The 24,437-nt window shown below is 42.0% G+C and overlaps 1 protein-coding gene across 1 annotated transcript in view; it reads right to left on the bottom strand.

The window, feature by feature from the left end:
- Positions 1-228: 228 nt before the first annotated feature.
- ITFG1 (integrin alpha FG-GAP repeat containing 1) overlaps positions 229-24,437 on the bottom strand; it is a 110,237-nt gene continuing 86,028 nt past the window's right edge. The window contains exons 15-18 of the mRNA XM_081924054.1: positions 13,130-13,254; positions 12,258-12,340; positions 5,045-5,162; positions 229-1,403 (exon numbers count right to left, since the gene is read on the bottom strand). Of these exons, the coding sequence (XP_081780180.1) occupies positions 1,344-1,403; positions 5,045-5,162; positions 12,258-12,340; positions 13,130-13,254 (386 nt within the window). The 3' untranslated portion in view covers positions 229-1,343. The remainder of the gene's footprint in view (positions 1,404-5,044; positions 5,163-12,257; positions 12,341-13,129; positions 13,255-24,437) is intronic.

Below are 24,437 nucleotides of genomic sequence, written 5' to 3' on the forward strand. Positions count from 1 at the left end.
TAGACCAACGGCCTGAGTAACTCAGCATAAGACAGCTTCACATGTTCATGTGTTTCCCGTTTCTCCGACTCATTTTTCCCCTTTTGATTTTCCTTTACAGGTCAATGCCGAAATGACAAGATTGATTCAATGGTTGATTCAAGGGGCCACACAGAGAGCACAGATGTTGTATTGAAAAGAAGCAACATTTAGATTCACCATCCATAAATTAAGCCAACATGCATGATATAACTTAATAGATGCCATTTATTAGGAATGCAGGACAACAGTTTTCAAATCATGGTCAATTATAAATAAATCTCTAAGAATAAAGGAACAACCATATTATACAAAGTATGTTTCCAACAAAATCTGTTTAATAAAAAAGCCCAAACCTCCTTTTTGGAAAATGATTCTTAAACTTAGCTGGAATACTCTTTGTTCTTATTCATGCCAAATGCAGAAAAATTAAAAAAATGGTTTGGTATGATTATATGAAAATACAGCACAGTCCAGCCCTTGATTATAAGTGAATTTGGAAAGATCATACAACATAGTTTTCCATGGTGGATTCTCTCCCTATTCCTTTCCCAATAACTTCACCTTATTGGTCAACTTTTATCATGATTAATCTTTAGTGCAATTACATGATAACCATGAGTAAGCCATGCAAAATTATTCCACTTTAGGAAGGCATAATTTAAAATAGAAGTTGAATTATATACTTCCATCTTAAAAATATTAATATATTAATAGACATTGTGACCAGTTTCTTTTTCTTATTAGGGTGTTTGTATCTTCCAATTTACAGCCTTTCCTCTCACTTGATTGGCTGCGTAGATTCATACAAAGCTGAGTAACCCAAAGAACTACAGATCAAACACCCTGGAGGACAGTCAGAATAGCATGAGATATCTTCACTCATCTGACAATTATAAAAATGCAATTCACATTTGTGGAATGTGTAAGTGACAAGTCTTACTCAAGTAGCACTAGTGGGGATTTTGCTGACTGAAACTCACTTCTAAAATTTACATACGACTTCCTTTTCGTGAGTCATTGTACAGAAGACAGTGAGGATATGCAAACAATTGAACACATGCAGTATGATCCATTATTAAAGCAGATTTTACAGCTTTTTTAAAAAGAAAGAGAAAACGTCTATCAGTATATATACAACCAATTATTGGAGGGCCAAGTTGAAACAGGCTTGATTTTAGCACTTTACAAATAAATTAAAACCAATGCAACATTTACAAATAGCACAGGAACAATACCCCCCCCCCCGGCCCTCGCAGGCCCGAATACAGTATCTGAGACCAAGCAAATGTGTAGTACGTCCTCCATCAACATATTAAGGCGCATCACATAGCATCAAAATGGAACCGATGGGCTTCTTGCCTTTTCTCTCTGTCATCTGCTTTCTGTGGGGGGGGGGGAGAGGGATGAAAGAGAGTATTTTGGTAAATGCATCTTGCATTTTGACTTCCGGAGTTACTGAATTGCATGGAGTAGCTGCTTTATCATGTGAAGAGGTAATGGAAAGCTCACTAAAAGCCTTAACGGTTAGTACTTAAATAGGTGTCATTTTAGAGAAGAAGAGAAATGGCCAGTGCAGTCAGTGATCAACTCTCTTTTGTGTTAATGGCCCAGTGCTTTGGGCTGGTTCATTAAATGCTTTTCTTTAAGAGCGATAATTGTCAAAGTAGAAATGACTCTTGGTACACAGGGATTTCCTGTTGTCTGGACTGTGCTTATATGCTGAGACGTGAGGGGAAGCTCTAAAATGACTAACATCTGGTGGGCTTGCTCCAGTTGTGTTTTAAAAAAGCATTTGCCTTCAACCACTATTCGAAATGCAAACTTATAAGCCACAATGTTTGGCTCAAATAATCATTACAGGTACAGTGGTACCTCGGGTTAAGTACTTAATTTGTTCCGGAGGTCTGTCCTTAACCTGAAACTGTTCTTAACCTGAAGCACCACTTTAATGGGGCCTCCTGCTGCCGCCGCGCCACCGGAGCACGATTTCTGAAGCAAAGTCCTTAACCTGAAGCACTATTTCTGGGTTAGCGGAGTGTGTAACCTGAAGCGTATGTAACCTGAAGAGTATGTAACCTGAGGTACCACTGTACTGCAATGCAGGAAAAGGAAATATTTGTAAGCATTGCACATGATGATTGACATGCCCGTTCTCTAAACAAAGGAAGGGGTATATATAACCTATGTTGGTCCAGGTATGTCTTCTGCAGTTTGCAATCTTCCATATGCCCTGGGCAACCTGTCCAGTAAAAACTGCCCATAAACCTGCCTTTCTACTGTTTAGTGGACTAAGCACAAACATCCACCTGTAATTGAGGAGAGGCCTGGTGCAGAAAGGGAAATGGCTGTTACATCTTAAGGTGGCTTGTGAAAAGTTTGCCCTCACCTACCTCATCCTTATCTGACAAGCTGTGCTTGCTCTCTAAGGGCACTCTGGGACTTCATGTTGAACTGACAGTACCCTTCTGGATTTTGCTGTCAGGCCTTTTATCTTTCAGGAAAAGAACTCCGGTTTTAAGGCGTTATCACTTCGGGCTTCTTGGCAGTGACATGCTCATGCCACTAAGGCTCTGACACATGTCAAATGTATAAAAGAAGCCTGCAACATGTTCCCTTCTATCCCACTCCCAGTCTTGGCAAATTCACAGAGCATAATGTGCTGGCTCCTCTCCTCTCCCATTCCTGCCGTTGCTCCCTTCAAACAGTAATTCCAAGCCAGCTGTATCCTCTTTCTCTCTCCCTTCCATGGCATTTTGAAAAGGTTACCTGTAAGACTCATTTAACACAAAAGTCTAAAAAAACCACCCCTCGGATACATTGTGGTTTATACAGAGATATTTCTCCGCTATATGCCAGTTCTCGCACACAGAATTAAAAGATGCATCTTGAACTGCTGGGTTTAGATTTGAATGATTTTTATTTATTTATTTATTTATTAATTACAAAAATAGTTGGTTTTTAAAAAGATTAGTAGAATTATAAAAAGTGAGGGGGCACCTTCGGATCCCAACCTGCTTGTCAACTTCCCCAAATAGCTGTTCTTCAGAATATGCATTCCCCCCCCCCTGTAACAGTGCAATGCCCTTCACGGTCTTCCTCCCAATTTCAGCTAATACCCCTGATAAAGCTGGAGGTGTGTGAGGAGTCAGCCAGCATTTCATACTTTAGAGGCGAGAGATATCCCTGCTCAGTAAAAGCACAGTTGTTGCTAACTTGGTTCTGTTTGCTGAGTTGAGTGCCACCCTGAATATCTAACTTCATGGTTGTTTCTGTACCTCCTTCCTTTGGCATTTGGTGTTAACGCTTTGGAAGGGTTTATGACAATAGGCTTACTAATTTCCAGGCGCCGTGCAAAACCTTTCTAAACATTTAGCTCTTGCTCTTTTGTTTCATGAATGCCAATGACAAGTCTAAAATGCGGTAATTTTGACAGTTATGATTACAGCTTGGCTAGGCGGCAGCACTTATTGGCTACCCTGCTGGCTCAACTGTTTGCTGTGAATGGAGAGCTATATGGGAAATTGGGACACAGTTTCCTTTTGTAGTATGAAAAGAAGCCTCCCAAATGGCTTCTCCGGATCAATGCATTTCTATAGAGAAAAACAGTCAGTTTTGCTCATGGTAAAATATCACGGTTTGAAGCATGTCAATAAAAAGTCAGCAAGGGTTTCTTAAACACAAGAGGGAAGAAATCCCTTTGTATTACAGCCTGACTGAAAATAATGAAAGCATGGGTTAAATTTCATTCATTGACAGAGTCACAACGTGCCTCAAGTATCTTTCAGTTAAACTACAGGCAGAGCAAGACATCCAAAGCCACAGCCACAGAAACAAAGCTTAACGAACGAAGGCACTTTTTGACTTGTGTACTGAGGCCACATATAGCAAAATGTGATGGGAGGAAGGGATAGTACCTCTTCAGAATGCAGAGGGCAGATACTTATGGAAAGTAAGGTAAAGGTAAAGGGCCCCCTGACCATTAGGTCCAGTCGTGACCGATTCTGGGGTTGCGGCGCTCATCTCACTTTATTGGCCGAGGGAGCTGGTGTACAGCTTCTGGGTCATGTGGCCAGCATGACTAAGCCGCTTCTGGCGAACCAGAGCAGCACACGGAAACGCCGTTTACCTTCCCGCTGGAGCGGTACCTATTTATCTACTTGCACTTTGACGTGCTTTTGAACTGCTAGGTTGGCAGGAGCAGGGACTGAACAATGGGAGCTCACCCTGTTGTGGGGATTCGAACCGCCAACCTTCTGATCGGCAAGTCCTAGGCTCTGTGGTTTAACCCACAGCGCCACCCGTGTCCCTTACTTATGGAAAGTAACTCCACTTAAAAAAACCTAGCTCATTGGGGAGGGAGTTTCTAGTCCAGCTGTGCTAGCTTTCTACTTACAGGGTTGTTTTTAATATTGATGAGAATTCAAAAATGTGACCCCCACCTGCAATTTCAAGTGACATATTGTATTGCAGAAAGAAAGAAAGAAAGAAAGAAAGAAAGAAAGAAAGAAAGAAAGAAAGAGGAAGACACGAATGCACGGGAATAAGTAGGCCACAACTTTATTAAAGGAACATGGCATTCATCCACCAGCTAAGGCCTGTATGGAGGGGCAGATCTAATCCTCCCCATATGACTTGCTCAGAAAGACTGGGATGGATAGCTAGCTGCAATACCTGCCCCCATCCCATCATTAAGGCCAAGCTTGATTTGGGGCCGGGGGTAACCCACTATCCATTCTGACTAGCAATGGCTTCTCAAGGTCTCAAGCAGACGTTTTTCTCAATCTTGTTACTCAATATATTTATAATAGGAGTCTAATTCTGGGACCTTCTGCATACTTTAACATGCATTATTTCCCCCATTGTTTATTGAAGAAATGACTCAAAATCATCATGCTGAAAATGGCAACTTTTCCCAAAGTGAAAGGCTTAATTAAAAAAAGGATGATGCGGAGTTTGGTTTGCAATGTTGTATTGTCTGAACCTTATGCGAGGAAGACAAACACTCGTAACAAATTAAGCTTACCTTCTCTTGCCAGTGAAGTATGCCGATTATTGCCAGGATGAAGACACAGACCCCAATTAGGGCAATAGCCGTCAGCAATACGATGTTACTTGGGGTTAGGTACAGCTTGGCACTCCAGCTGTGGGTATAAAGGAGAATCCAAGAAAACATCAGTTTACTTTCAGGACTGATGGCAAGATGTTCCACAGAGATTATGGAAAGCAGAATAATAAAAAGCTGCCTGACTTCGGGCCTATTTGATTTGGAGCTCTATGGGATGTAAAGCAATGAGTTAAGATCATCTCCCTGTCCCCAGCCAGGGCACGTTTGTCGTGTCAGAGTAACATTTTGACTTGTTGTTTGATGTGTTGACTCACTGCAAAGTTGATGTTCGCTTTTGGAAGCAGAGACAATGCGCAGAGAAAAGGAAGGATTTAGGAAGCAGGAGGCAGCAGCAGTGAGAGAAGATAATCTACTGCACATTAGTCTCTGAGTATGAAAGGCCACATGTTACACCCATGATATGAAGCAGTACAAATTGGGAAAAACTGGTAGGTGTATTTCTTCAGCTCCTGTTTTTAACGGGGTTCTATTAAATACAGGAAACTACACTGCAATAAAGCTTCCTTCAAAGGCTTTAGCAGAGAAGAATTATCGGCAAAATATACCAAAACAGAGCAAAGGCAACCCTTTCCATCATCTTTACCAAAGTCACTTTTCAGATGATATTGCTATGTTCTGAGTTTACAAGCTTACAAATGCATCACACTCAAAGTATGCTAACATCGAAAGGTTTTCCTTTCTCAGCTAGGACTAAAACGGCGTATGGAGTTTGGAAACCTGAAACCCTTATTTCAGGAAAATAATATACATAAGAATTCTTCAATTATCTTTGGGGTACCGAAACACAAAAGAACTTCAAGTGTTCTTGTGGCGTGCTTTGCAAATGGCTCCATTGATTATTGGAAGTTCATAAACAGGATGTCAATTCAAAGCCACAAGGCAGCATTTAGCCCATCATGTGTCATTTTGCTCTTTTCTCACAGCCCAGGCAACGGTTTCATATTGATCTGAGTTAATGTGTTTCAGCAAAATGAACTCTTAACTGTCCCATTTGTGGAGTGTGGTTCCAACTCAGGCATGCAGAAAACAACACAATCATAATACACCCGTCAGGAGATCATTTAAAATACATTCTCCAACCCCTGCTCCCGTTTTTGTAATTGATCCCTCTCTTGTTTTTGGATGGTGGGGGGGGGGGGGGGTTGCAAACTATGTGCTTCTGTAATCCTTAGGTCTGCTTGAAGAAAAGAAGTATTAGGATTGAAAAAAGTATGGCTCCAGAGTTAATTGCCAGCATACTCTTTAGGATAAGGTGAAACACTCCCCAGGGGTCCAAGCACAAGGCTTCTTCTAAAGCATTTTGCAAAATCCTGCATTCCATTCAATTCCATTCTAGGGGCTTATTTTATGGGAGGTATTTACTAGGGATGTGTGCCAGCCAAAATATTTAACTTGTATCTCTGGCTAAGGGAAGCCAACTCACCTGTTTTGAATCCGCTCTATGGCTTGCATCTACTGTTAGTTCTATGCAGAACAGACCCACTGAAATTAATTGGCATGACATAACTGAAGTCTACTAATACCCACGGGTCTCCTCTGAGTAGATTTTAATGGGCTACAACCCCATGTGTTTCTGAGTCAACCTGTTATTCGGGTCTGAAACACTGTTCCCTCCCCCTCACTGATTACAATGGGAAATCTAAAAATAGCTGCATTTTCCCCCTCCCCCCCCCCCCCGGAAGTGGACAAAATTTGCAGATAAAGGCGCTCCTCCAGGGTGGATTAAGCCTGCCAAATTGCAGACAGTTTCACTGAAGGATTTTGTGCAGCAAGCTTTTAAGGTTTTTTTTTTTTAAAAAAAGCAAAAAAGTCTTAGAATTCAGTATAATGGTTCTCCCTTCTCAGGGGATGAATACTTTCAGAATAATAGGTGCAATGGTTTTCCCACAAGGACAACTTTTTTTAAAAAAAATCAGTGATCACTTTTTTTTTTAAAAAAAAGCCAAAATGCAGCATTTGGGGGGGGGGATGCCTGTGTTTACAGAATGACTTGGGGCTTCCTTGATCTAACTTCAGATGCCTTGTAAATGGCGTAATCTGACTAATCTCCCTTGAAGCATTCCTGTTTCCTCCTACTTTGGGCTGAACACAGAGCCAATGCACACTGAGTGGCAAGCCACCAAAGGTTCAGTATCCATGACACCGCATAATATGCATGGGGTGAACAACCTGAAGTGCCTAGTAAGGATGCAGTGTAGTTCCAAGAAAAACTGGAGGACAATGACCCCCTCTGCACTCTCATTTGTGGGTGCACAGGGCAAAGTCTCACTATACACTTCTATTCCTCAGACAAAACTATATTCTAAGGATAAAATTCTGCTTTGAGATGCAAATTAACTCACCTACTATATAAAAATCCTACTGGGGCACAATGAATATTACGGTCTAAATCCAATATTTTACTACATCTGTTAGACTGGTGAAAATCAAAACAACAACAAAACCCCAACTGTCACAACTGAAAAAAATTAAAAACAAGAATACAACAACAACAACAAAAAAGCAAAGGCAAATTAGAATAACAAACCATTTTACTAAAATGGAAGATTTACAGAAGCTTTTCTAGACAAGCCATACGAAAAGGTCACAAGCTTGTCAAGTATAAATTATGATAGGAGATGGTTACATTAATTAAATCTAGCTTGAAAATGACTTTCCGGATCCCTTAGTACTGCATTTCAATGCTCACTGTTTTTTAAAACAACATATAATGAACTTTTCCCACAAAAATATTTTCTGATCTCTCCTCCCAAAGGCACACAGGCCATTTCAAAAACTAGAACACGAAGCTGAACCACATATCTGTGGAAAGATCGATTAGATTGCTTTGGAGTAAGCAGGTGGAAGAATACATTCTCCTTTGTTTAATATCTCTCAACTACCATGTGATTACATTAGTATAAAGCAAAACTGCATTCTCTTTTCACTTTTTCAAGTGCTGCTGCTTTATTTCAAAGATTAATAAAGCTGTGATCTCTCTAGCAAACAAGCATAGTTTTGTTTTAGGATTACAATAAAGATTTATTGGCCACTGAGGTCAGCCACTGCAATCAATAAATCTTGAAACTGACTGAAAACTAAAATCAATGTGCATTTTATAAGAGGCATAAATTTAAGAGAGCAATTCTTTCAGAAAACACAAGGAGCAAAATAAGAGATAAATGACTAAAACCACATTTGTAGGAAGTAGTAGTACTACACCAACAGCTCCTAAAATATCAGCACCAGAATTTACTCGATGCTGGTTGAAAGGAGCAATAGCACAGCCCACTGTGTTGCTTTGACTAAATGAGACATTATTGTAACAGTCGCTCTTGTGACATTTATTGCATCTGGATTCAATGGAGCTTGAACTGGATTACAGAGTTAACTGAACGCTTCGGGGTACTTCACATGGTGATCAATAGCATGATATCTATAATATTTCAACATATTTGGTAAGCATTTTGGGAAATGTATCTGAATATATCAGTCTTCCTACCTACAGTATGTTAGTTCTAGGCATTCTTTGCTTTTCTTCCCCCTGCAGTACATGACAAGGTGTTGACTGGGTGGAGAATGAACATTAAAATCTGCTCCAACCTTACCTTCCACCTTTTCGTAGTGATTGGTTACTGATGGACTCTAGCAGGGTTTGGGAACCTCAGGCCTGTGGGCCAAATGTGGCCATCCTGGTCTCTCTATCTGGCCCTTTGGGCTCTTCCCAGGACACACCAGACCTGCTTTGCAAGTGTCTTTTCTTGACCCGATTGTATCACTGAATTTGATAATCCTTCTTGCTTGCCTAGGTAGAAGGTGCATGGCAGGGGCTGGGACTAAATGACCCTTTGGGTTCCTTCCAACTCTGCAGTTCTATGATTTTATATATAGAGTGTGTCTACAGTGAGCTTACTGTACACCAAGACAGTCTCAACCCCCCCTAATCTGCACAGAAAGATAATTAAAGATCCAGTTCACAACTCCAGAGAAATCTGGTTGCCTGAACATCAGTGAAATGGCCATCACGCTTGACATGCAAATTAGGGGTAGGATATATCTCCATGAGGGGCAATCATTTCATTCTGCCTTCTTACAAGTGTGATGGCTGGTCAGTTTGTCTCGATCACCTGTACATCTGATGGCAGGAAGAATTTGTTCTATTAGGTAAGTTTCTTCCATCCTAGTGGGCACTGGGAAGAGGAATGAATCAGTGCTGCCAACAGGGCAATGAGTTAATATTTGCCAATGGATTTCAAGGCAAACACCTTTGGAAAAAACAATAACTGAACCAACACCCTGGTTTAGTTTTAGTAGTTTTCCGACTTTTTTCATAGTAGTGGTAGTTGGAAAGATTGGGGGAGGGGGGAACAGAGGGAGGTTGCATATGTATGGAAGAGCGTAATAAGTGATTTCCTCTCCAGAAATCCCTAGGGGGAAAGGGTGGCGGTTCCTTGTTTTATGCAAGCTGCTTCTGATTGCTTTTAATAGCACAATGTAGTCTCTTTTTATCTCAAATGGCCTGTGATGTCAAATGTGGATATATGGAATGGTATCCATTGCTGCACAAGCAAGTTCCCCTTTCTTCTCTCATCTCCCCATCCCTCAGCCACCCCAAATCTGATCAAGAGTCCTCCCCCAACACTTTGGAGTAGATATGGGGGGAACATGGGGGGCTGAAGGGGGAAGAGATTTTTGCAAAAGCAAAAATATGCTGTGGTGGACAGGCACATTTGCATATCACCCACGAGATTTAGAGAAAGTTTACAAACTGTTTAGTTTACAAACAGAGAAGATAATCACAAAATGTGATTCATTATTAAGGCAAGGGTAGGTCTCTATAGCTTTTGGTTTTAAAATGGTCCTATTCTAATATAGTTTTTCTCTGGGTCCCTGGATATATGAACCAATGGTATAAGTATATACACATATCACCATCATAAGAGAAGTAAAAAGAGTGTAGTAATTCAAGTGATTTTGCTTTTCTGAAAGGGAGAGATGGACACCAATTTATCAGCCTAGAAATTCAAGTTTATCAGCCTGTAAATAAGTGCCACAAGAGTTACTGACTTGTAAAATCTTTTGCTTGCCCTCCTGTCCCATATTTATCCATGCTGCCCAAGTGTGGATTAAAAGGAAATGGTCTTTTCCTGGGCATCTGGAAGCAATGGGTCTTTGTTACAGGTGAACAGGTGAGTTGCTGTTTACAGCCTGTTCGATACCTCAGGTTACAACCAATTGTTCGTGGTTAAAGAAAAATAGTTTCTATCCAAGCGTGGAGCTTTAATATCAACATAGTTACACAAATATATTGCATACATTCAATGAGATGTATTCTGCATATAAATTGCAATGGTTGGTGACTGATGCAAAAAAAAAAATCTTTCTTTTATTTTAAGGTAAACTGAAATTTCCTTGCACTGGTCATCACAATAAGAGCACAACTACAGAGATAAAATCACCAAATTATAAACCATACACATCTATCTATGTAGCTTTTAGTTATTTTATTGATTTGTTGATTGTAGTTTTATTTTTATTTTTTTGTTTTTCTGTGCAACTGTGGGAAGCCATGAGGAACACATTGGAAAAGCAGTGCATAAGTAAATAAATAAGTAAATAAACACTACCTACTGCACATTTTTAACTTTACTATATGTCAAGGGGGTTCCTAGTAGGCCAAATATAAGGGCAGCTGGGAAGGAAAGCCAATTACTTTCATACAAATGGGACTTTATTTCAAGGGGATTTCATTGTGGAAATCCTCTGCTAAGCAGGTTTCGTGCCCCTAATTACAACAGAATTCAAAGAGCCATGGCAACACACAGCATGTGCTGGAAATCTGAATAGAAATCTTTTTGCACTTCACTGGACACAGAGAATGTATATTTGATTAGAACCAAACTTCTCAGGAAGCCATTGTCTCCACAATTACATTTGCTACTTGACAAAGAAAACCAAAACCCCCAGACAGAACACATTTTATGAAGACACGTTTTATGGAATTATACATCTATGGTCAATTCTTTGGAATCTTTCTTTCTTTAAAAAAACAAACCCTGCCAGTTAACACAACCCACAGGGAACATCTTCTGAGAGGTTGCAATTGCACAACTTCCATCCAATAAGGCTTGCCTAAGTTTCCAGAAACCTGCAGTCAGCCAGTATGTGAAAGTGAGTACCTCATGTCCATAGCTCCTGATCACATGCCCACTTTCAGCTTTGCTCATTCTTTGGACAGGAATTATTTCTCTCTGTTGTCTTTGTCACCCATTTTCGCCCCTACAGCTTCAACCTGCCGATTCTCTATGCCAGTTTTGCTTCTCTGCATAATCCTCTCAGACTCACTCCATAAGCCTTCTGCTCTTTCCCTCATTTCTCAGGACCTTTTCCACACCAAACCTAATTTCCCAATAGCCGGGGGGCTTTCTTAGCCTGTCATTGCCTAAATCTCTTAAGAGTCCCAATCCCATGCTCATCGCTCTGTTCTTTCATTTCTAAGCAGCTCGAGCCAATGGCAACAACTCCCTGCTTCTTTGGCTCAGCCAATCACAGCCAGAGGCTTCACCATCATCACTACCAACACTCTTATTAAATTGCTCTAAAGACTTTGTCTCATTTTAGTCCAAGCAATATGGCCCTGTGTTTATAGAATTATACTCTGCTTCTGGGGCACAGCCAAAGCTTGGTATATTCTCTCTGCAACTCAGGACATAAGAGGTGCCTGCAGGATCAGGCCCATCTGGTCCAGCACCCTGTTCTCATGGTGCCTGTGCAGATGTCTGTGGGAAGCCTGCACACAAGTACAACATTTGCCTGTTTGCAGATCGCAGAAACTGGCATTCAGAGGTATGATGCCTCTGAGAGTGCAGGTAGGACATAGTCTTTGTGGCTAGTAGCCACCGATAGCCTCTGCCCCCCCCCCAATTTGGTGGCCATCACTGTCTCCTGTGTGAGTGAGTTCTATAGTTTAGCTATGTGCTGTGTGAACGAGGAAAGTAGTTAGATTTTTGAGTATACCAGGATTTATGTGAGAAAAGGAAACGGTCTGGCTCCAACCACAGCATAGGCTCAAAATCCTTAAAATCAACAGCCATTGCAACTCATATGACAGGATTTAAATCAGTGGCATTACCTTCGAGGGGAGTAGTGAGGATATGGAATGACGATCAGCTGGGAGTTTGGGATGATGGCTGTCCATTCCTGTTTCCTTATAGACTGGAAGAGGGGGGAAATGAAAGCACTCAGTGAATGTATTGCGAGCTCATTTCATTCTTAATTCTACTGTGCAGTCAAAGCAAAATCTCAACGTTCTCATTATCTTAGAAAACTGGCTGGAATGACATTTCCAAAAGACTGTTTGGTTCCTTCCCACTTTCAAAGACAAAACAATTTTGACTTGATACATTTTCAAAACTTAAGAGTAAATAAGTTTACAAAACTTAAGAGTAAATAAGTGCCATTTCAGTATGTATGTATGTATGTATGTATGTATGTATGTGTGTGTGTGTATAATAATGCTAGCGGGAACCCTGCCTTTTGCTATCATAAAAAAAATTAAGTAAACAGTGGATCAGGTTCGTAAAATGGCAGCCTGGGATAGACCCTGTCTGATCAGGATTCACAACTGTATGAATGTCCTGTGGGTGGAGGCCAAAATAGATGTAAACCCACGCCCTTTGGGTCCCAATCAGGCTTAGGTACAACCATAATGTTAAAGGTATTCCAGGTTGAGAATGCCTTTCCAAGGTCTCAAAGGACTTTAAACAACAAAAATGCCCATGCTGCAGGGAAAAGGTCGACTGGGATTCCACTGGGCCTGTTTACCTGGTCATTTTAACCTGTAGGTCAGCCATGGAAACCACAATTCTCTGGCTGAAGCCCACATCAACACATTCTCACCATCCCACCCTTTTAAGAAGAAGCCAACGTGATATTGAGCAAGGTATGAAACCAAATGCACATTGATATCAATACAATTATATGTGAACTGGGGTCCCAACATACCTTTTCACCTAATGGGCGAGGAATGCCCACATACAAGTGATCAAGAAAATTGGCGCTGCGTCCCAAGCCTAGGACATTATATGGGAGCTGGAGGGCAAAATGTGCTGATTGACTCAGTTGTCCCGCTGGAATGCAATTGAAAAGATGACACAATGAATACATTGCTTAAGGCCTTCTAAGCAAAACATTTTTGGTTTAGAGTCATAGGATTAGGTGCTCTTTATCCATATTTGAGCCCTAAAATCCATTAATACCTTTTAACAGCAGAAACATTTAGCATTGATATAATACTTTGGAGAGTTCCAAGCATCTCACATACATTACCTTGCAGATAGGTCTGGGAATCAGGAAGCTGCCTGTTGCTGAGTCAGACCATTGGTCTGTATGGCTCACTACTGTGAACAGTGACTAGCAGTGTAATGACAGATTGAGAGTATATGGGTAAAATTGTAGGAGAGGGAAACAACATTGACCATACTGTGCATGTCTGCTATAGATCTCCAAATCAGATGACTTGGATGATGCCTTCCTAGAGCAGAAAGCAAACCTTATGAGGAATGGTTGATAGAACTGGGTATATTTAGCCTGGCAAAGAGGAGACTGAGTGGAGATATCTTAAAATATCTAAAGAAATGTCACATGGAGGATGGAGCAAGCTTGTTTCTTCCTGCTTCAAAGGCTAGGACTCAAATTAATGGATTCAAGAGAGATGAAGTAGCAGGAAGAATGTCCTGACGGCAAGAGCTGTTTGAAAGTGGACACCCAGAAGAGATGGTAGACTCTCCTTCCTTGTATGTTTTTTAAACAGAGGTTGAATGGCAATCTGTCATGTATGATCTAGTTGAGAATCCTTCATTGCAGAAGGTTGGACTAGATGACCCTCAGCTCTTCCAACTCTACCATTTTATGATTCTAGGGTCTCTGAAGGACTGTATTCTTCTGTACAAACCTACCCGGGCTCTGAGATCTTCAGGGGAGGAGACCCTTCTCTCAGTCCCACCACACTCAGACATGCTTGGTGGGAATGTGGAAGAGGGACTTCTTGGTGGCTGCCCCCGGACTTTGGAACTCCCTTCCTAGAAGGGCTAGACGGGCTCTCCCCTTTTGTCCTTCCACTGGCAGGTGAAGATCTTTTTTATTCCAGCAGGATTTGGAAACTGGCCGCTTTTAAGGAAAGGGCTTTTAATAGTGTGCTGCACTTTTTTCCATTCTTTTTATTCTAGATGTCGTTGTTTTTTTACATAGTTTGAACTCCATAGATAGTTTTTAACCATAACTTTTTATATGTTTTTAGCTATGTTTGTTCTATTGGTATTTGTTTTAATTTTTGTGAGCCCATTTGAGTCTTGGCTCTGGCTAAAAGGTGGGATATAAATAATAGTAACTGCCATCAGCCAATGACCACCTGGGGTTGAAGTCCAACAAAATCAGGAGAGCTACAGATTACCCACCGCACCCACCTCTGGCACTTAGTCCTTAACTTTGTTTATAAAATAAATCTAGAGGCATGTTTGTGATGAATATACCACCTTGACCTATCATTTCATTTTGCTATAGTTATAATGATGGCATTCTTTCTATGTTTTGTGTGCTCCAAGACGTGCTCCAGCATTTAAATCAAGGGCCTTAAATGAAGCAGTAAGATACAGGAGATGTAAATTACAATACAATAAATCACACAGCTTTTGTGATAGATGGGAGCTTGAAGGCAGAGTTTTGTCACTGCAATTAGGCATGACTTATCACACCTTAATGCACCCTCTGCACTCCTTTCCTTAGTCAAAACCATCTTTGTATTCCTGTGAGGCAAGATACACTTTTGGACAGATAAGGTGGGAGCACATGTAACGGTAAAGTGGAATTGTCAGAACTTTTCACACATCTAATGGTTGACTTTTTGATCTTCCAGTGCTTAAAAGCTGCTGAGAATTTCCACTTTATTTTCAAGATGAACTAGAATAATGGTTCTCCTCTTCATCTTGGTCTGCAGCAGCAAACTTACTCAGCACAAAATTGTACACGTAACATGTTTGTATCCAATATTAGTCCTATTCAGAGCAGATCTATTTGAAAATGATGGCTGTGACTAATTAAATTCAGTGTGCTTACCCTGAGTTGATCTGACAACCCCAAGTATTCCAGTACTATTACTGCACTCGGTGACACTATTCACATGAATGAAACTGTGTGGTTGTTCCATAATAATAATAATAATAATAATAATAATAATAATAATAATAATTTATTTGTACCCTGCCCATCTGGCTGGGTTTCCCCAGCCACTCTGGGCGGCTTCCAACAAAGATTAAAAATACATTAAAATGTCACACATTAAAAACTTCCCTGAACAGGGCTGATGGTTTAACTTCAAGGGTAAGTTTATTTCCACATAGGACAGGCTTATATACAATAGCAGCTACTATAATTTCTATATGATGGTTCTAAAGAGTGTCACTGACAAACCAAAAATTGCATGCATAACAATCCCTGTGTTGGCTCTACAGCTTCCCCAAGTGATTATGGAGAGACCACCTCTGCATCATGCCAGCAGCGTTTTCACTTTCCATTGCCTCTAGGCCATTTATATTTAAATGAAACTCACACTGTAATATCTAAATATTCAACTCTCATATGCAGAACTATGTAAACATATTTCTTGAGAACAGAGTCAGCAGTAGTGAGCTGCCTGTTTGGAATGTATGTCTTCCTTCACTGTGTTGATCTGGGGATTAGGACTGATTGACAGAGTTGACAATTTATGCAAGTGTCGAAAGGAACAAGGGGCAATGAAGTTTGCCATCTTTAATTCATATTCTGAGACTTTGTTTTGTATCCTAGCATGGCCGTGTGCCCAGTTTTATTGACTTCAGATACTTGTGCCAGGTGAAGATTGCAATTATACCCACCACACTGACAATGAAACATTACTTCAACAAAAGAGAACCGTGTTACCAAGTGCTTGAAGAGGGAGTCTTATTGTAGCAGCAGCAACAGCAGCAGCAGCAGCAGCAGCAGCAGCAACAACAACAACAACAGTTTAAGCCTCAATTGCTGATGAAAGTGTTACAAAAAGAACTGGGAAATGTAAAACACTCACAGATCCAAGGAATCAGTCTCACTTAAACTCGTATGGTTTGAGCACAGTGCACAGGAGCAGCAGAGATCATGTCACTTGTCATGACTTCTCAGGGGAACATAGAATTTTCTGCCTTATGCCAGGTCAAATTATCTGTTCATCCAATGGTGGCTGGTGCCCATTGGGGCTGGTAGGGTGAAAGGCAGGGAGCCGAAATTGTAAGTGGAGCCAGATCCAATGACAGGCAGAGCCAACTGACTCTAGTTTTGCCCCCACCTTGCTCCCCACTGCCAAGCTCTACAAGGGCAACACTGAGACTAAGGAGAAGGAAGCTGACGGGCAGTGACACCCTCTCGACAGGATGTAAGTAAGAGGGCAGGCCAAGGCTCATGGGGCTGTGCCCCATATGCCCTATTGGACCAGCCTCCCCTGCATACAAATTGTCCACATAAGCAGCAGTTCGGGGATGGAGATCTTTCCTATCTGTTACTTTTTCCTTTTAATGGGAGATGCCGGACATGGAAATTGGGACCTTTGACCGAGCGATGGTCAGTCCACAAGGGCTTTTCCCACCACCTGCTATTCCACGTTCACTGGTACAACAGCTCATTCTTAACTCCTCAAAGAAGCAGTACAATGTTTAGCTAGGGAAGATGGAGGAATCTCAGCAATAATAGGAATTTCAATCAAAAGCATTCAGTGCACAATAGACGCATCAAACAATGCTGAAATATCTGAAATCGCCACCAGAACATGAGCAGTGAATCTTGGGTATAGGCAGCAGAATAAAGGCATCCCACGGAGTCATTCCGGTTTTTTAATATGATTTTCTGACATTCAGAGTGATTAAGAAAATGCAGTGGCAGAACAAAATCAATAATATTGACCACAGTAGTAGGAGGTAAACGTTAGGACAAAAATGTGAATTTTAAAGACACTGGAGTGCATTTTAACTGGGATGTTTCCCTCTTGGATCTGCACTATGGGGAAAGCAAGAGCTACAGACTTTAGGGTATGATAAATAATTTGGAAGGCTCAGAATCCTGTATCGGGGAAGGTAAGGCAGGCCACTTGGTCTCCAACTGGATCTCCATCTTTCCCATTAAGATTTCTACAGCTCACCCAAACTGTGGAGCAGGACTCATGTGTGGAGGTTTGGGGGATGCATGTTAGACTAGGTTATTCATCGTGGGGTAAACAAACCCAAACATGAATGGGAGAAGGTGGACACAGAAAAATGGCCTGGTACTAGGGTGCCACCTGTGCAAGAAAGGCTCCTAATTTACATTTCTATTAGAGGATTCAAATTCAGGTGTTAGAAGAAACTCTAGTTTCAATTTACAGCCCACCACACATTTCGTACCTTTATATTAGGAAAGAAATCAGTTGTTCCTTGCTCTATTTAATATGTGAACTTCTTGGGTTTTAGTGGCTGGAAATAGGAGTAATTTGTTTAGAATGACAAGCCTCTGTCACTGAAAAATCTGCATGCAGGAACAGCCAGCAACTGAGGCAAAATCTAAAAAATAAACAAATGGAGCAACTCAAGGAAAGCACTAATGTACTGAGCGCTTATCGATTTCTTTGTACTGCCAAGTCATTCATAGTTTGCTTGTCAAAAAGCTGAAGGATAATTAATAAATGGCAGAGTTCTAATTAGATTCAAAACCTAAACTAAGATCATGTTCAATTCTCCACTGGACACTACTTCTGCAGGCCTCCATCTTCTTTACAGAAATCCATCCCCTCATTTTCAAGCGTTGCACACTGTGGCATCAAATGCAGCAACAATTCATAGTAAATACTAGCAATTCACAGGCAGGATAATAGCCAGCATTTCAGAACTGCTGCTCTTAGCACCATTTTGTTCCTTTCTTTTCTCTGTTGTAGAAGCCCCAAGTTGCAGGTGGCTCAAGCCCCACACAGACTGCACGGCCAACATGCCTAATTCACCTCAGTGCTTTTGTTGACTTGATGATGAACCTGACAGGTGACACAAATGGGGAAGACTAATTTCCACACTATATTTTAAACTGATTTTTAAATACGGCGGCTTGACTTCATACTGTCATTATGAAACAAGCTGAGTTACTTGACCAGACAAACTGCTCATTTACCAGAGTTCTTTCCGACAAACACCCAATTCTTTCACAGGGGAGTTCCTTCACTCATACATGCCCCACCATGCATAAGTGATGCAGAAAGGTTGCTACATACAATTTAAGCAAAGAATGACAGAAAAACAAACAAACATGGCTGGACATCCAAACGGTAGTGTTATTGTTTGGAAAGAGGTGCGGATGAAGAATCAGGAAACGGTAATGCTTGACAAAACCAATACATAAAAACCCAAGAAGAAACTGCTGGATCAGGCCAATGTCCCATCTAGTCCAGCAGCCTGTTTTCACAGTGGCCAACCAGATGCCTGTAGGAAGCCCTCAAGGAGGATCTGAGCACAAGAGCCCTCTCTCCTTCTGTGGTTCCCAGCAACTGGTATTCAGAAGCATTGCTGCCTCCAACTGTGGAGGCAGATCATAGATAATTAGTCACTGATAGCCCACTCCAGCCAATGAGAAATCATTTGCAACTTCTCTCCTTTGTTCTACTGTTATCACCTTCTCCAGTCAAATATCCAAAAACCTGACTGGTCTAAAATAAAAGACCAAGTTGCACAGAGGTTGGAACACACTGAACAGCCACCCTTGTGGCTCAGCCAAGGGAAAGAAAATGCCTCTCATCTCCCGAGCACATTCAAATGAGCTCTTCCACCATGTTCTGCGATTTGCTTCTGCTCCACCACCTCCCACAGAGGTCACTGGAGTGGGCTGCCAAATATGCCAGGCTGGCTCTCATTGTTATGCAGATCGGAACGGCTGTGATTATGAAAAGGAAAACAGCTGTGCAAATGTTCACTTCCCCCTTTCAAGTCCCACAGTTCTGGCACTGTTGATCAAAGTGAAGTCACAGATGTAAAAATTGTCTAATTTATTGAGAAAACTGCAAACAAAAACAAGGGAGACCCTGGTTTATTTTATTTTAAAAGAAAAGAGCAGGTTCAGGAAAGGAAGCTAAGCGTGACTCAGTACCTTTGCAAAGATACCTGGAAAGGTGATTCCATCTGACAAGGGCGCAGGACCTGGGGCCACTGTGGTAATTACTTAAACTTACAAAGCCAAAGGCAAATGGAAGCAAGTGAGTTTGTGAGATGGGCTGACTGGAAGAGGAAACAAGAGGAAGGTGTCAGGAAGAGGAAGAGTTTCCATCTGCACAATCTCATTTGTGCAGATGTTTTGCAAATTGGACCTTTAAGCTTGAACGTTGTATACTGTGGCTGAACCAGATTTCTTCTGCATCCCTTTTAGAGGAATGATTTTTTATTAGAAGAAAAAAATGGAGGAGAGAAACCAGTCACATCCCCCCCTTTTTTTGTACCCCCATCTTCTGATGGTAGTACAAGGCTCCATTTTTCTTCTACAGAGGCACTCCTCCTTGAAAGGGGATGCAACTTGTTTCTTTTTTCAGTCATGAGTCTGCAGACTCATCATGTTATGCTTTCTTCACTCCCCCTCACTTTGGCCTTGCAACCTTCATCCTACTCTCTTTTCCGATTTACGAACATTTGCTGCTTTCCCAGTCAAGTATCCCTCCCTCCCCTGGCTGACAGTTGTCACTCCCCCCCCATCTCTCTAGCTTCGCCTTCCAGTATTAGCCTGTTATCCCTTCCACCCACCTACTATTCTCAAAACTCCATCACTATTCGCTTCCTAGAACTCCTCACACTTGGCAGCAGTTCGTAATAGAGATGCCATATTAATTCAAGCAAAAGTGCACATGGTTAAGATTATGCCTTTTATTTAATCAAGGGATGCTGGCACAACTACAAGCTTTTTTATGTTGGAAAGTATTATTCTTGCCTGAAAAATGTATTCCGGAAGTAGGAAACCTCAGGCCAAGGGGCCAGAAGCACCCCGCCGGGCCTTTCTCTGTGGTCCTTTCTCAAGGCCACACAGCCTCCCCAAGCTTGCTTCACACCCTTGTTGAGAGATTTTGGCAGGCTGTAATGCAGGGGTAGGCAACCTAAGGCCCAGGGGCCAGAAGCAGCCCAAGAGCCTTCTGAATCCGGCCCATGGACGGTCTGGGAATCAGCGTGTTTTTACATGAGTAGAATGTGTCCTTTTATTTAAAATGCATCTCTGGGTTATTTGTGGGGCCTGCCTGGTGTTTTTACATGAGTAGAATGTGTGCTTTTATTTAAAATGCATCTTTGGGTTATTTGTGAGGCACAGGAATTTGGTCATCCCCCCCCCAAAAAAAAATATAGTCCAGGCTACCACATGGTCTGAGGGACAGTGGACCGGCCCACGGCTGAAAAAGGTTGCTGACCCCTGCAGTGTAATGTGTCCTTGAAGTCAGTTAATGACTCTTGCTTTCCTGGATATAGGAGAGACAGGGAGAAGTGTGAGAGAGAGTGTGTGTGCAGAAGTCAGCCAGAGTGGTGTAGCAGTGGTTCTCAAAGGTTGTGGTACGCCACACTGGTGTGGGGGGGACAGGATGACGAACGTGCTCGGAAGATTCAAGGACATTTCAGCTCAGCACAGCACAGCTTTCCAAATTGTGTTGTCATGACACATTAGTGTGTCAGCTGCTGTATGTACCGTATTTTTCACCCTATATGACGCACTTTTTCCCCTCCAAAAATGAAGGGGAAATGTGTGTGCGTCCTAATGCAGGCTTTCGCTGAAGCCTGGAGAGTGAGAGGGGTCGGTGCGCACTGACCCCTCTCGCTCTCCAGGCTTCGCGCAGCTCTCCGCAAGCCACGCGAGCCCGGCGCTGGGCTCCCGCGGCTTGAGGAGAGTTGCCTGCATGCTGAAGCCTGCGCACGCAGTGCTCAGCGCGTCCAGGCTTCGCAGACCTCTCAGCAAGGAGCGGGAGCCGGCGCTGGGCTCCCGCTGCTTGCGGAGAGTTGCCTGCATGCTGAAGCCTGCGTGCACTGAGCTCAGCGCGTCCAGGCTTCGCGGACCTCTCAGCAAGCAGCGGGAGCCGGCGCTGGGCTCCCACAGCTTGCAGAGAGCTGCCTGTTTGGGAGCTGGGGTTGGGGGAAGCTCGGGCTGCCCCAGCCCTGCGCCTGGGGGACAAATAATTTCCCCCCATTTATTTCCCCCCCCAAAAAAACTAGGTGAGCCTTATGGGATGGCACGTCCTATAGGGCTAAAAAAAAGGTAGGTATGTTGCGCGAACGCTCTCCCTGCTTCTGCCAGGGCAGGAAAGGGGTTGGTTTCAACTTCTGGTTTGCTATTAAAACTGAATTACTGTGTTGTAAAATGATGCATGGCTTAAAAGTGTGTCACCAACATGGAAAGGTTGGAAAGCCCTGCACTACAGTATCTTATTTTTTTTGCGGGGGAGGGGGGGCGGAGATATACAACCAGAAACAGTATCCACACCTCTCTTCAAGAGAACTGGCTATTCTTCTACAGTTCTTTATGGCATATTGTTGTGAACAGAGATTTCCAACGCTGAGAAATATGAAAGATCAGAAAAGAGAAAGGCTTCTTTGCGATGATGGAAAGATTAGAGTTTGTTTGTCTCTAATTATACCTTGTAAAAATGAGATTATCTTGTAAAAGCAACCTCACACCTCTCATGGAGTTTGTAGTTAAGGTACATATGTAAGAGGCTTGTTTATAATTATATTTTGGGAATGATTCAAGCTCCTATGGAGCTGCATTGCTTTATATTTTCTGGATGTCCCATGATCGTATGATAAAATACTTGTGCTCTATGTTACAAATCAACCACTGCTAGGAGTAGTTTCTTTTTGTTTCCCAACATATTTCTTACCAATATAAAATTTGGTCTGGTGCAAGCAAAATTTTATTCTGATAGTGTGACCCAGAGAAAAAATGGTTTGAGGACCACTGGGTCCTCACTGGGTCCACTGGGACCACTGGGTGTTGGACCTGGGAGACCAAAGTTCAAATCCCCACACAGCCATGAAACGTTCCGGGTGACTCACATTCTCCCAACCTAACCTACACCACTGGGTTGCTGTGAGGACAAAATGGGGAGGAAGAGAACCGTGTACACCATCTTGGCCTCCTTGGAGGAAAAAGGTGGGATATAAACACAAGAAATAAATAATAGCAAAAACTAGCCTACTGTACAAGGGTAAAATTTGCATTCAGTGCTCCACTCACTTTTTCCTCTGGTCATGCTCACCCCCCCCCAGGAATGTGTGACTTTGGGCTGAAAAAGGTACCCACCCCTGATGCATTCTACGCAACTATTTTGGACCCTGTCTGAAAATGGATCCCTGGTCCTAGGGAATGTTCTCCCTTCCCTTTTCTAGGGAACATTCTGCCTCCTGTAAGCATTCCTTTCAAGAGCTGCCTCTCAAGTACAAAAGAGAGGGGACTCCCTAATGAGGATTAGCCTTCTGCTCCATGAAATGATTATATCTTACATGCTGCTGAAAATGTATTTATCATAACTATATTGGTAAAATTGCTGCAAACAACTTGTACGCAGCTCGCACTATTACTGCAGATCGTAAGTTCAAGGACCTAGAACGGCGCTAAATAATCATGGCATTACTAAACTGTGTAAGCCCAGAAGGTCTAACAAAGATGCTGGCTCAGCAGAAGGTGAAAGGCCAGACTGCCAAGGAGGGTTAAAAATTGCCAGCAAAGAACAAAAACTCCGTGATAAGGCATTGGTTGTGGAATCTAGTTTGAATCTGGACATAAAAAGCAATGAATCAAGAAGAAAAATGATCCCAGAGCGAAGGACAGAGATATGCTCTTGCGGCCCTTTCATGCTTGTCGGACAGAGCCACGGGGTTAATATGTTACAGAATTTAACAGTGATTAGTCATGTCTCTCTGAAACATTATAGACACAGCTTCCTAACTAGTTAGGAAAAGAAAGTCTGAAGAGAATTCTCCTAATAGTACAGGAAAACTGCAGCCAAAAATATAGTTTAGGAAACCTAATAATAATAATAATTCAAATCTTTTTCAGGTTTCTTTGCTGGTCCCCTGCTATTCAAGCACCAATGGGAGAATTCTAGCAATAGAGGAGAATGACAGATGCTTATAGAAGCTGCTCATTGTAGTCTTCTGTAATCTGAATTAAGCAGCACACTCCTTGGGGTGGTGGAATTTTATTCGACAGCAATTCGTTCTGCAAAGCGCTTTGAATGCAGTGATAGCACAGTATAGGCCGGAGGTCTAAAAGCTTGAATGGCAGCCCTGATGCCACAATAACACTGTGAAGGTGCCACAGGGCTTGTTTGTTGTTCTGCCTGTTGTTGTTTAAACTAGCAGTGTTACGTTTACTTTGGAATTTGTCCTGGATGATGGTATGCCTTCCTTGCTCAGGGGAACATCTGAATGAATCTCAGTTCTGCAAATAATTGATTTCCCTCAAATATTTAGTTTGACACTTAGGAAGTCTTTCCCAAACTGCAAGACGCTCTGTTTAAAAGCTGAAACTCTGCCTAATCCCCCTTCACTTCAGAAAATAAATCAAGTTTCAGCTGGGTGATTGATACTTGAATGTGATAATTTCTAGCCAAACAGACCCAAAACAAAAATGAGCGCTGATCTTCAGAGAGAGGGCTTAAACTACAAAAACTTTAAAAAGGAAACTGTCAAGCAAGTTCTTTAATCTGCACTAATATTCACAGGGGTTCTATCTGAATAAGACATACTCAGAGTAGACCTATTTAAATCAAGGGACTCTAACTTAAGTCCATTGATCTTGAAGAGTCTGCTCAGTGGGACTTAGTTGGACACAAGCCATCAGCATACCTATGTCCTGTGTTTAAGTTAGAAAAAAAATGCATTATTAGTATAACAAAATGCACAATGCATTGGGAATGAAAGAAAAACCCCAGTTCATTTGCTACCAATTCAGCAGGCTGCCTCAGGACAGCCCACCTTTTATGAGGCTCAGCTTCACACCTACAAAACAGGGATGAAAATATAGACATGCCTCGCAGGGCTGTTGAAAGGATTATGGGAACAACATATGCGAAACACTTTGAACACCCTGAATGCTAGATATAAATGTCAGGAATTATTTTAATTATAATTTATTAATGGATAGCTTGGGGTAAGATGATGAACTAAATTCATATCTGTGTTTGTTTCGAAACAAAATTTCCTTTCCTTGTAAGCCATAGGAATAGTCTATTACCCTAGGTTTTATTGCTCGGCGCTTAGTAAATGCT

The sequence above is a fragment of the Podarcis melisellensis genome (assembly GCF_964234715.1).
Source record: "Podarcis melisellensis genome assembly, chromosome: 8".
NCBI classification, from domain to species: Eukaryota; Metazoa; Chordata; class Lepidosauria; order Squamata; family Lacertidae; genus Podarcis; species Podarcis melisellensis.